The following is a 14,332-nucleotide window of genomic DNA, read 5'->3' on the forward strand; positions in this document are numbered from 1 at the left end:
ACTCTCAGCCTTCCTCTGCCATTGTTGTATAATTTCAACAGGACCATCATCAGAGTGTGTCTGGGCGAACTAATCAGCATTTTCCAGTTAGTGCTTTAGTCTCTTATCCAGCAAAATTAATTCCATTCTGGCATACGTGCAGGGTGCTACGGAATAGTGTGAGCAGTCTCTTGTTAAAGGATGTTGAGGGTGCAATGCAACTATCAGGCCAAATCATTTAGCTAAGCACGTGTCTCCACAGACAATTCTGGGGTCCTGCCATTAAATCATTGGGATCTATCTTGGACAGCATTCAAGACTACATTAAAGTCTCCCCCTACTTTCAGGGGGCCCATGGCAAAGTCACCAATGATTTGGAGAATTGGGAGAATACATATAGCTGCAAAACTAACTGGGCTACCCCTTCCAATGGCCGCTGATCACCAACCATCTACCATGCTTACCAGCTTTATAGTGTCACTCAGTGAAAGGGCCTCAGGGGCTGAGGAGTATTGCTACTCTTTTTTGATGAAGCTGTTGCAGGATATCAGAGAGGGAAGTACCAAAGTCTGCCCCTGTCTGCTCAGAGCAGTGAGTCTCCTGTAGGTAGCAGACAAGCAGACATCAGCTTCAGGCAAGCTAAGCTCCTTCAGTATGCAAAGTCATTTATAAGGGTTATTGAACTCTCCGACATTTTACGTCACAATTTTCAGTGTTGTATGCCCTCTAACCCTTGTGTCATATCTCTGAAGGACAAAGCAGTCATCTGCCCTTTACCCAGATAAACTAAGAGGATCCCAGAGTGAAGTAGTCTCTGTTTACTGGTGTGCCTTCAACCCCACACCCACAACAATTCAAACGGTTAAGTGATAATAGCTACAACTAAGACCAAGATAGGGCATAACACCAATGAACAACTTACCAAGGCAATATTAGCCAAGTGTGGTTAATAGGTGAGGTGTGGTGTGTAAGTGAGGAATGAAGTCATCCACAGTGAACACATTGTGAAATTCGTATCAGCCTTGCCAACACTTCAATAGAGCATCAGCCTTGCACCTATTTCTCCCTATCTCTGACAAATAAAAGGACCTAAATGGACTTTGCTCTAACCCTGGGCATAGTTTGCGTTGTAGCACTACACTTAGCTACGCAAAGTGCACTTCACACTACTCAAGCTACGCGTAGCTACGTGAACTGCGGTAGGGAAAATGTGGTTCGCACTGATTGCACAGTGCCGGATGCTTGTCCGCACTGTGCAATCATTGCAAATGGCATCTTGCACAGTGCAAGCGGCTGTTTTCTGCCGCTCGAGTAGATTTGTATTCGAGCAGCAGCTTTCTCAACGTGGACTAATAGTTTCTCATTGCGAGCGGTCGAGAGCATACACAACCACTCGCAATGAGAAACCTGACCTCCCTGCGTTGAGAATCTCGCCGGGAGGTTTATTTTCCACGCTCACGGTCACCAACTTGATGTTGAGAACCACGAGCAAGCAAAAAATGCCCACCACGCTACCCGTTTTTGCACTGTGTTACATGCAATTCGCGTAGTGCGTAGTAGCGCAAACTACGCACGCTCCGCGCGCGTAGCGTAGTCCTACACCCAGGGTTACTTTGCTCCCAGGGGAATCAAGTTAAGTCTTAGCTAAACAAATTGTCCTGGCTCTATTTGGGTGTCTAGTTCGGTTCATGTTCCTTTCTGCCATTGCTGCGGGATCTTCGAAGATGCTCCATAGGATGGGTTCTGCTGGTTTTGATCTTGGTTTGATCTCTAAAATAGAGTTCTGTGTTAGATGCCTGAGAAGGACATTCTATAACATACACTGGAAAGGCCAGCCTTCAAAATTAAATATTTTAATCTGACCACAAGCACAAGGGTGAGGTCCTATGACAATGGGTAAACCCCACAGAATAGTTTGGTCAGTTTGTTCAAAGAACTTTGGTGGGTGTGGAGTAAAAAGTCCTAGAGGTGTCTGCTATGTCAGCAAGGTTACTTTGTCTACTTCTCAAGACTCTCCATGGTTTGTTCACTGTTCTTTTCATTGTGTGGACAGGGGACCACATTTGCTATGCCTGTGAATCTGAGTATCCTTCTTAGTGTATTTTTCGAAAAGTGACTCCTGATGATTACAGCAGGCTTCTTTTTTTTGCCCTAAAGGGCATCAACTGTTGAGACACAGAGGGTCATGGCCAAGTCCCTTTTTTATAGATTTTGCGGAATAGGTAAACTAATAAACTGACAACTACACCATTTTTAGGTCTCGGCCTGCGAAAGACGGCGCACATGCGCTGTCGAGCTGGCGAGACTTAATGAGATAGAGGAACTTTCACTAGCGAGGTTAAGCCCCGCCCCTCTTTTCCATTGGCTGGCGTCCTAAACGGTGGCCAGCCATTGGAGAAGAGGTCCTAGCGACGGTCTTCTTTCTCTGTAAGCTCTGTCCTTTTCAGACTGGCTTACTTGACATACTGCTGGCATAAAAGGTTTCTTATCTTCTTTATGGGTCCAGATGGCCACATAAAGAAGATAAGGAACCTTTTATGCCAGCAGGAAGTCAGGCACTTGTCGGGCGCTTGTTTTTACATTTCTGCCTTTCGGCCCTTGCGCACCTCCCCTCCTCCCCCCTGCCGCCGCGCGTGCCTTCCCCCTTCTGCCACGCGCTTGTTCCAATTTACTGTAGCAACGTTAAAAGGGGCATCAGAGAGAAAACTGTGCGCTTTGCAAAAACTTTGTTGAAATCGAAACCTTTGATCATTCTTAAAGATAACATCGTTTCGGGAATACAGTTCACACATGAAACAAATGAAAAAATTGCTATTCTAGTACTGACCGGGACGTGGACTGGTTAAAATAGCTCAGGAGGTTAAGCGCCGGCTGTTAAGTTCTGCTCGGATTTGTGTTGAAAGTATGGATAGTATGTTGCCATTCAAAGTCTTATACTCAGCCTTTCATCCGTCTGAGGTTGATAAAAGGAGGGCCAGTGCGCTGAAATTTAATTAACGCTTGATAGTCGGAGAGGTGTGAAGGTGTGCGCCCCTGGCAGCGTCTGAAGTTATATGCGAGTCATTTACTAAACCTGTACCTCAAAGCTCTTAAAAGCAGTTATGTAGTCATTCACAACTTTATTTCCATAAAAAGATCACACGAACTGACTAAAACATGCAGAGAAATTGGTTACCAGGAAATTGTGGAGAGGGCGTAAAAGTAGGCAAAACACCTCTCCTAAGACTCTTAAAACAATTGAACATCAAACGTTCTTAGCAACAAAACTCGAATATCGTCTACGTATGTTTATTTTTAGCGGTACTGGCAAAAGCAACTTGTCTCGTTTTATCGTTCACAAAAGGCAATTTTTTTTAGTTTCCTCCTTTGACCTTTTCGTCTTGTTTCCCTACAATTCTGGACTATCTTTTTTTTTTTTAAACAATCGCTTTTATCCTCCTCTCACAATTAAAGTGTCGAACAAACAATGTGCAGTTAATGTCAGGAGGCCTTTTATTTTTCGTTTATTTGTGTGGGTATGAGTTTCATGGGATGCTCTCACGCTGCAGGTGGGGGGCAATTCGCGCCCATCACCTTCTGCAGTAAGGCGCTCGAAAATAGATTTGCTCCTCCTCCCCCTCCACCCCACAGATCCCCAGCAATAAAGACGCAGCCATTTACCAGAAAATCAAACGGTGCTGGATAAGGTGTGTGTTATTTATGGAACCCCGCGATTGTTTTATAAAAGCGGGTGTGGCTAGCTGTCTTTACTCGCTGTCACTGACGTCACTTATATAGCGCCCACGTCGGACCAAACCACCTCTTAGCTCAGAGAATTTACTGACTTTTGAAAAATATTCAAACAGCAGCTGAATGCTAGAAATGGTGTATTAAATAGGTTACGATGTATATTTGTGTTGTGTTCATTATGAACTTTTGAATACAATGTGTATGTTATAAACAGTGTAAAAGTGCTGTGAACCGATTAAATTGCCTTCAAGATACTAGCTCAGTGGCGTATTCACCTGCTGTAGCTTCTGAGTGCGGTTAATAAGTCACAAATGTTCACTCAACTGTTCATCCTCCCGGTGTTGATGAATAGAGTGCATCACATTTTGGGGAAAAATATATTGATATTTGCTGCACCAACTAGCACCAAACAATGTAGTATGCCCCGCATTGAGCCTTGTGATACTGTTAGTCAATAATTGATTTTAAAATGTATGTGGGTGCGCTACGTTTTTCTGTTGCGGTAAATACGATAAAAAAAAATGAGAAGCACAAATTTAGTTTTGTGCTTTTCATTTTTATACGAATTACATTGAAATGCACACAACATGTGTTATCGCTCTACCCCCTTTTTTACAGGGAGCAATCAAACCTTGTTTGCAATTTAAGTTGTAAGCAATGGTAAAATGCAAATAACACTATCTGAAGGACAGCATATATTTCTGGCCAAAATCCTGCACTGGTTGTTCCAAGGGGACATTTTTTCAAGCATGCCCCGAATTCTGATGGTGAGAAAATTCTTGCTATTCTGGGACATGTCGCCAATACCCCTACAGGCAAACCCCCCCCTCCCCTCCCACCTCCCCCCCCCGCAACAAAAAACATCTAGGAGGTTATTGTCGGTCTGAGGAATGCCAATGAATGAATTACTTGAATGAAGTCCGGGAGAAAAAATTACTAGGCGCAGGGCAGAGAGTGTGTTAACACGAGCACGGTTTCACACTCGCCTCAGTGCCTGTGGCCAGAAGTGCCAGTCAAAGGTTGCGGCCAGTGTCACTCGGCTTACCGAGTTTTCTAATTCACAATGAATGTGGCTACTGGTTTTGGCAGTGAGGATTTATTGACGAAATCAGATTAAGACTGGACAGAAACACTTGTTTAAATATACTTTCTTTAGTCTTTAATCCCGATTCTTCAAGAAACCCTTGAATTATGGGCGATATTCTCCCCCCCCCCAGTTGCTAAAATATTCACAGTGTAACTAGGCCCCTACTTAATCTTTTGCACTGTAGCTAGCACCACCACCACCACCGTCTTTCCCACTCAGTCTCGCACACTGTGGTCTCTCACATGGACACCTATGCACAGACGAGTGCGCTTATTCATCCAGTCTCTCTATCGCACATTCATTCTTGCACGCACTCACATTCGCACCCATACACTTTCTCTCTCACCTCACTTGCTGGCTGTCTGTTTCCTATCAGGGTCTGGGAGGGAGTCGGTTCGGGACGGGAGAGGGAGGGGCTAGCTAAAGGTGACCGATGGCCGAGAACTCACTCTTCACTACTCACTCTCTAATACTCTCACTAATACTCTACTACTTACTCTGCAACTCTCTAATACTCCCTACTCACTCTACTACTCATGCTCTACTGCTCTCTACTACTCACTACTATTCACTCTATTAATCACTCTATTACTCTCTAGTACTCACTCTACTACACACTCTCTACTCCTCTACTACGCACTCTCTACTACTTACTCTCTGCTACTCACTTTCTACTACTCTCTACTCCACTCACTCTACTAATCACTCTCTACTATCTACTACTCACTCTCTACAACTCTACTAACTATACTACTCGCTCTACTACTCTACTCTCTACTACTCTATTACTCTACTACTCATTCTCTACTACTCACTACTCACAAATCACTATACTACTCACTCTCTACTACTAACTACTACAACTCTTTACTACTCACTCTATACTACTCACTCATTACTACTCACTCTAATACTCTTGATTACTCACTGTCTACTACTCTCTAGTACACTTTACTAACTTTTTACTACTCATTCACTACTACTACTCTCTGCTACTGTGTGAAAGAGAGAGCAGTGTGAGAGACAGCAGTGTGAGAGACATTTTAATGATGTTTTATTTTTTTAAACATAAATAAAACGCATTGTTATTTGCAATGTAAATAGCTCAAACTCGCGTAAATACGCGACCTATTGCATTGCAAATGTAATAGTTCTCGCATTTGCAAGAGATTAAGCTATTGGCATTGTAAATGACAATGCCATTCATTTTTCGGTTTTCAAAACCAACACATAAATAAAAATGTTGTCATTTACAATGCCAATAGCTCTAACTATTGCAAAGGCGAGACCGTTGCATTGTAAATGCTTGTTACTATTGGCCATTTAGGAGAATATAGTAGAGTAATAGGGACACTGTGGACATCATAGCTCTTCTAGGAAATTAAAAGACCCAGAGAATGGCCATTTGTGGGCTTGCATTCAGAACAAGGAGTGGTCTGATGATGATCTATCCTTTTAAATTACAGACCTACAACCTCATTGACGTTTTCACTGTACATCCTCCTCTCTTTGGGGTTTGCATTTTTGTAATCAATAAGGCAACAGAGTCTTTTAAATATGTTCACTGTTTCCATCAGTATGGAGGCAATTGTAAAAAAATGATGACCACATGTTGAGGATTGTAGACCCTGCCACTCTATTGAGAAAACAGGACTCCTTATTTCCCAACATGGGACAGGTATGTGAATAGCATTCTACAGAAATCAGTTAGGACAGCGCTTGTTTTTCATTTTCATTACACCATAACCTAGAATGCTCACAAAAGATCAGGGGACTTGTAGATTGTAGTAAAAAATGCTGAACTAATGAATACTATAGTGGACCTGGATAACTCTGCTCATTTCTCAAATCTTCTTAGCATTCCCCATTATAGCACCTGTTGAGGGATTTTTGTCTGCCTCTAATTTCCAGAGTTTCAGCTGGGCAGGGATGTCCAAAGTGGTTGTAATATCATGAAATACATCATTCAGCAAGGCTTTGGGGACAGAAGAATTGATGAGGTTGGTACGGACTGAATAGTTGGTGACCCTGAATTCATCAACACTTATCTTTTTATAGTAACTGACTGAGATGGGTATTAATATTAAGGGGTTTCAGGGGACATGATGAATAATATGGCCTGTTGTGGAGGTTTATATATTAGGGTAAGGGTAGATATAACATTACCTTTAGAGCCATGATAAGGGTAAAGGAAGAATTTCTGCTATGGTCACATTAAGGTTAAGCTTTTGCGTCAATATCAATGTTATGACTATGGCCAGGGTTAGGGGTGAATTATGATAAGGAAAGGATTAAGGCTGGAATTGTAGTCATGTAAGAGCCAGCTCTAGTAGTATGAAGAAGGTTAAAGCTAATATTTCAGTAAGGTTAAGAAACTAGGGGTGGGCAGCCTTGGGTTTTAATTAGGGGCTAGAAACCAAAAGTGTGAAGTAATGAAATGATCCTGGCTATTATCAAGGATTAAGGAGAGGACTGGGGTAGCTGTACAGTTTTAAGGCATTCCTAAAAGAGTATTATAAAAAATTAAAAACAAAAGTAGTGGTTTGTTTAATTGTAAATGTATACTTTTTCAATGAAAATGTTTACAATCTAATAGTAATTGAAATGTTCATTAAAATGTATGTTATAGACTAATATAACTTTTTCAGTGAAAGGGGTTACACTAAAAAGTGCCTATTAAATGATAGTTTAGCAAAATAAAATTACATACATTTCTGAATTCAAATACAGAATGCCCACATGAGAACATAACACATTCACACCAGAGTAATGTTTCTGATCAAAACTGAGCATGTTTATTTAGTCCACGGCTAATGAACTTTAAAACCTGTATGCAAAGTACTAATCTGTAAGCCAGAAGCAATGGTAAAGATGTCAGTATTTAGAGGGTTGTTACATCGCAGGTAAGTACTTCGCAGGTTAGATTTCAATATATTTATATTGTGGTACTTAACCTCACAAGTAAACAAGAATTTAGTTTAGCGTAAATATACAGCATAAACATAGGCAACGCTTTGGGTTGTGATTATCACAACCCGGAGTGCTGCCTACTTTTGTACAGCATATGGAAACAGGAGTATTTTCCGAGAGGCTTCACACCAGCAACAAAAGACAGTACATTTGGGTAGCAGTGAAACACTTTGTAACACACAAAAAAAGATGTACACACACACAAACATACACATAACAAGCATTTACAATGCAATGGTTTCGCCTTTTGAAAAGTTTGAGCTATTGGCATTGTAAATGACAATATTTTTATTTATGTGTTGGTTTTGAAAATAAATAAATAAATGGCATTGTCATTTACAATGCCAATAGCTTAATCTGAACTTGAACTGAAAGGGTAAACATAAACACCATTTTAAATAGTTACTTCAGAGACGAGCACTTACACATGTTGACCTTCCAGGCACCCGGATCTCATATTTTACCGCTGGCCACCACTGTGTACTTAATATATTTGATCCCATAGTTGGAAAAACATGTGGCTGTGATAACTTTTGCAGTAAAACCCCACTGAGCTACATTACCAACTTAGAGAGCTAGGAGGCAAAGTTCTACTTGAGAGGCTCCGAGGCTGCGTGAACTCTGCTTACACAACGACCCTTCCTATTAATTAAAGAAAAAGTTATCATTTGTGCAGCAGAACACTCTAATGATGGATTGTGAACGTTCTTCACTTAAGACACGTTTTGCTGCTAAAGGGATCTGTTGGCTTTTAATGGGCAGTGGACACAGGCTTCTCAGCTAACCCAAGTTTTTGAGAGAAACCCACAGAAAGACAATGCGCCTTTTACACACGTCACACCTCATTTCTCGCGTGGCCGTGGGGCCGCAGCCGTGTACATCACACGGTGATCATCGCTCTCACAAAGTGGGCTTCTGAGAGCGCGGCTGAAAAGGCGCAGTGTGAAAAGAAGTGGAAAATTAAAGCTGAAGCAGCAGAAGAAAGGGCTTAATTTACTGGCATGTACAGTATGCAAATGGGGGTGGGGTCGCACACTACTCACACACCGGCGGTGTCGCCCCTAAGGACTCTGGTCAATGTAGTAAAGTGTTTGCGATGCATCATCTTTCGATCTTCTACTATCTTCGCTGTCTTCGCCATCCCTGGACACGTGTTTCGGGGTATTACCCCTCATCAGCAGGGATAGGCCGTGTACTGGGGTTGCCGATGGCTGCCAATATCTGCCAGGTATAGTACCACTCAGGCGCGTAGGTGCGGGATCCCAGACTCGTCAGCCCGCTGCTCAAGGGAGCTTTAAAGTTACAAATGGGGGTGGGGTCGCACACTACTCACACACCGGCGGTGTGACGCTAACTGGAGGTACCTGGTGGGCTAGTTGGCCCCCAGAGACCCTCAGGATTCAAGGGGAATTAATCCCCCAACTTAAAACCCGCCAAGGGGCGTGTTTGCACACTGGTGAATTGAGGGGGTGGGCCTTATGGACATGTGTGTACTTATCTAATTACTCCATCAAAACCCAAGCACTTATAAATTCACCATGCACTCTCCTTGCAGCACTCTAATCATCCAGTCACTACCAATGTACTGCTGCAATCCATTGAGGACTACCTATGCAGTCCAGTAATCTCCCTGGTACTACCTATGCAGTCCCCTAATCATCCAGCAAGTCCTATGTCCTTATCCAATCACTGCGCCAAAACCCAAGCACTTATAAATTCACCATACACTCTTCTCGCAGTAATCGCAGTAATCATCCAGTCACTACCCATGTAGTCATGCAATGATCCAGGCACTAACACATGCACTGCTACAATCCCTGTGTACTACCCATGCAGAGCGGCTCCGTCATGAGCATGGGAGGTGTTAAGGCCACTTCCGTCCATTACTAATGATGGAACGTTCCTCTGATATACAACACGTACAGTGTAGAAATGAGATTCAAAAAATTTGCCCAAGCAATGCAAATGCCTTTTACAACCTTGACCAACAGTTGAGATTCTCTTTATCTCTCTGTCACTCAAAATATAAACATGTGTAATGTTAAGTAAATATATGCAAATGTAATATATGTAAATGCCTAAAAAACAACGGACCAGTGTGCAGTCTAGTACAGCTCCGGCTACATGGTCTCAACCCATATCACCCGCTTGCTTCTGTTACCACATACAGCATATCATGTGGCATGATGCCATCGATGCAAAACAAGACTCCGTCGAAACAGGTCCGCACTGCATCGATGACCTAACCACACCTTCCAACCCCACACTCCATTTTTCCCTAATATGGTTTTATTCTATTATATAGAGCCCTTTTATGAGTATCGCCTTGGGAGGCCTACTGTGTTTTTCAAATAGTTAAAAATCCATATCCTCTCTTCTGCTCTATGAATGATCAACTGGTATGACAATTTAAAACTGAAACAACGCCATGCAGCAGCTGTATTGGTCCTGGAAGTGTTTCTGACACAAGGCAAATCGTGAAAAAGAGCTATAGAGCAGTGACTTCATTAGGCACATGAAATACTGGATGCCGGAAGAGCAACAATACACCTCTTTTGCTTGAGCCTCGTGTCAGCGCCTAGTTTCAACAACAACCTATCTCAGCTGTTTCATGACCCCATCTCGTAACTTTGTGGAACCTCATGTAAAGCGCTCTGGTACCTTCGGGTCTAGCCAGCGCTATATAAAACTCATTAAATAAATAAATAAATTAATAAATAAAGTCAAAGTGCCAGGGAGAACCATACCTGTTCTGCAATAAATCTAAAGCCTTTTTCTTCTTTGGTGAATTCATAGGTCTCTCCTAGCATGGGATTAAAAGGCTTGCTTCCCGCTCTGTAGAAGCTGGAGGCGTAGGCAGACACCGCAAACGTCGCAACGTAGACCTAAAAAGAAACGAATGGGAGTGAGCTCGTCACTGAATGATTTCCTTGGTTATTGTGAAATAATATGGTATCACAAAATACAAAACCCTTAACAATGCAAAAACAGTGACGTTATTTAGGCTGTACCTTTCAAGCGGCATTACACAAGTGCGCTAATTTATATGTATGCTGAGAAATAAAGTACAATAAGCCAGCATCAAACTCAGAAGGCAGTCTGTGAATATTTAAAAACAATACAAAACATACAGTAACAAATTTTTTAGGTTTGAACTTTGAGATAACTTTATTATCTTTCTCGCCAGAATATTGTTTATCTCCCCAAAAAACGATACATAATATACAAACATAGAGGGCTTTTGGTCAGCTGGCTCATCCATTGGTCAGTTAAATTGTCATTCACATTTTGCTTCTGCCCACACGGCATACAACACGGGACAATGGGTCTGACTACATTACCCACTGGCTCCCTTCACTTTAAGTGACTGCACAAAAACCATGGACTTTGTTCTCATCCGCCTAAAATAGTTCACTTGTCTTCAGTGATGAACCTGTGTGCTTGTTTTTATTTTATTGTTTTTTATATTAACTTTAAAAAGCAAATATGAATTACCTCCTGCACTTTGGGTGCTAAGTTAGATGGTGATTTATTTCCTGTCTCCTTTTTCGAGGTATAGAGTGTATGATTGATTGAATGATATTACTATATCACATGATCAGTATTTGTTAAGCACAGCTTATTACCCGGGGGGGTATCCAGGCGCTGGGGAGCGGTGAGCCTCAGCCAAAGAGCCAGGTTTTGAGTTCTTTCCTGAAGTTGGCGAGTAAGGGGATGGTCGTAGGTGGAGTGAGTGGTCATTCAAGAACTAGGAGGTAGGAGAAAGAGCGGCCTCCACTGCATCTCTGTCAAATGTGGAGAACATGAGCGAGGGAGGCAGGTTGGAATGGTCTGGCTAGTTGGTGGAAAGCCAGGTGGTGGTTGATGTAGGACATTATCTAAATGTCCCTAGGCTCTTTTGGATTCTTTAAAATGCGAAGCCTTCGCATTTTAAAGAATCCAAAATAGCCTAGGGACATTTAGATAAAAAGAAATCTTTTTACTAAAAGGTCCATACAGATCATGTATGGCAATTGGATCAAATAGATGTTTAAACAGATAATCATGACTGCTTTTTAAACGGAGTTTGTTAGAAACGGGACCCCTGGCTGGCCAAGGCTTGCGCCAAGGTCAGTCAGGGATCACCATTTCCAAGGTCAGGGCAAGGGAGTCACACACCAAGATAACCCCCGCTCACCCTCTAGGTAACGTGGCGCGAGCAGCAAGGCTAATCTCAGAGGCGATGTGTAAAGCGTTTGCGCGCGCACCCCAGCGACAACAACCAAAGGCCCACCACAAAGGAAACTCCACACAAGGTTATATCAAAAATAGCCTTTGTATTATAATAATAAAAACACATTAGATAACACACACACTTTACAATGTGCCAACAGGCACGGGCAAGATTTACAAGGGATTATGTACAAGACAGGGCCACCTGGACCACTGTCAGGGGTATGCACTTTTAGAAATAATACTTGTAGGTATAACACTTTAGCACATAAACATAATGAATGTAGCACACAAAATAGTTACATGTAGCACACAACCAGTAACTACTGGTAAAGGGTAAATACCTCCTACGCCACCCTAAACACTGTAGGGAAATCACGCAGGGAACTAGGACCTTATCATCAGGACCTATGGACGGAAAACCTATCACCTAAGCAAGTCACATTTAGCAAAGGGAAGGAAACCTAAAATAATCACCTAGGCAAGTAACATTTAGCAAAGGCAATAAAACATCAACATTCCTCTAAGCAGGTCACTTTTAGCAAAGGGAAATAAAAGCACAAGGCATTACCCAAGCAGGTCACTTTTAGCAAAGGTAATGACACAAACAATCCTCTAAGCAGGTCACTTTTAGCAAAGGGGATAAAAACATAAAGAATTACCTAAGCAGGTCACTTGTAGCAAAGGTAAAAACAAACAATGGCACATGAAACATTAAAACACATTCAGAGGTGCAGGTAGAACATTTGCGCAGGAATCAAATTCACAAGTAAATCACAAATTGCGCAGGGTGCATGAAGCACAACACTAGAACTGTCCCTCAGGCCAACTGGCCTCGAAAGGGGCTGAAATGCCCTGAGTCTCAATGTCAGGGGGTCTGCGCAGGCCGCACAGAACACAAAGCCTAAACGTAGCAACTGTCCACTAAGTGCTGGACAGTTGTAAATAGGGCTGGGCAACGTTGGAGCCACATGGGCTCGAAGAACAGATGAGCCCCTGAGCCTCTCTGGCTCGCAAAACAAATGTGGGCTGGGATTTAAGAGCTTCAGCGCTCTCAATCAATTAAGATGGCCCCAGAGCCTCTCGGGGCTCAAAGATCAATAAAATGCCCCCTCGAGCCTCGGGGCTCGTGAATATACTTAGGGCGGGAGCCTCTCGTGGCTCTAAACAAATAGATTGCCCCCAGGTGCCTCGGGGCTCCTAATTACCAATGCAGGCTGTTGGAGTCCCTCACGGGGGACTCGGGAGCAATGGCCAATGTCCCACGAGCCTCTCTGGGCTCGAAACCACTAGGCGCCCTTCAAGCCTCTCGGGGCTCACTCACAACCAGGGGGGACTCGTGGGAGCGGCCCGCTGCCAACCGGGGCCGCTCTCAATCAAGACGAAGGACCCTGTCCCCGCACTCACCGGTACTTCGCTGGTGCTGCGGGGGCAGACACTGCCGGCTCCTCTCGCGCTGCTCTTCTCTTTCTCCCGGGGCTCCTCTCTCCACTCGGGGAGCCTCGGGGACACGGCCGGCTGCTTCCTTTCGCGCTGCTCGGCTGCGGGGCGGGACTTCCGGTTGGCCTCGAGGGGCCGCGCTGTGATTGGCCGGTCGGCCAGATACTTCCGGGTCGCCGCGGGCAGCGCGGCGGCTCGTACCAGGCAGGCAGGCGGGCTCTCAGCATCCGAGGAGTGGGCTCCCTCGTGATGATTTAAATATCCACAGACGGGGCAATGCCGGGTGGGCACCGGCTTCCAGATTAAAGATAAAGCGAGGTGGGCACTCGCTAGGCAGACAAAGCGCTCCAAAGCGCTAGAATCAAAATACAGCGCACCCAGCGCTTAGGGGTAAAATAAAGCGCTCTTCAGCGCTAGGAGTAAAAGGAAAAGCGCTCCACAGCGCTAGTGGGCAAATAAGCGCTCCCAAGCGATAAGAGCAAAGCAAAGGCTCCAGCAGGGTCTGGAGGCAGGCAGGGGGGCAAGGCAGGGCCAGAGCCAGCACACTGGGTCTCCAGGCAGGGAGACAAGCCAAGTGGCGGTCCTCCTGGCCCCAGCAGCAGCAACAGCCCCCTCTGGCAAGGATCCACAAGTAGAACAATTTCTGTGGGGACACAGCCCCATTTTTATACTATAAATTCCTTTGTCTTCAGGGTGCAGGGTGGGGGGAAACCAGTTGCAGCTGGCTTGGGAGTACCTTTGATGGCCCAACCACCCCTTTCATTCACTGGGGAGGCTTGGGTCGTTAGACAAACCACAGGGGGGCGGAGCCAGCATTGTGTGGGGAAAACCCCAGCCCATCCAGGACACAGGTATACTCCTCCCACACATCACTCATGCTGATCTCACACTCACCACCGGGCAAACCCATCCAGA

General features: G+C 44.1%; 1 protein-coding gene across 3 annotated transcripts in view; it reads right to left on the reverse strand.

Moving 5' to 3' along the window:
- Positions 1-14,332, reverse strand: part of OSBPL3 (oxysterol binding protein like 3) — an 861,863-nt gene that overhangs the window by 177,660 nt on the left and 669,871 nt on the right. For all 3 annotated transcript variants that reach the window (XM_078663459.1, XM_078663461.1, XM_078663460.1), the window contains one exon: positions 10,513-10,650. In XM_078663459.1, the coding sequence (XP_078519585.1) occupies positions 10,513-10,650 (138 nt within the window). The remainder of the gene's footprint in view (positions 1-10,512; positions 10,651-14,332) is intronic.

The sequence above is a fragment of the Lissotriton helveticus genome, chromosome 10 (assembly GCF_964261635.1).
Source record: "Lissotriton helveticus chromosome 10, aLisHel1.1, whole genome shotgun sequence".
In the NCBI taxonomy this organism is placed as follows: Eukaryota; Metazoa; Chordata; class Amphibia; order Caudata; family Salamandridae; genus Lissotriton; species Lissotriton helveticus.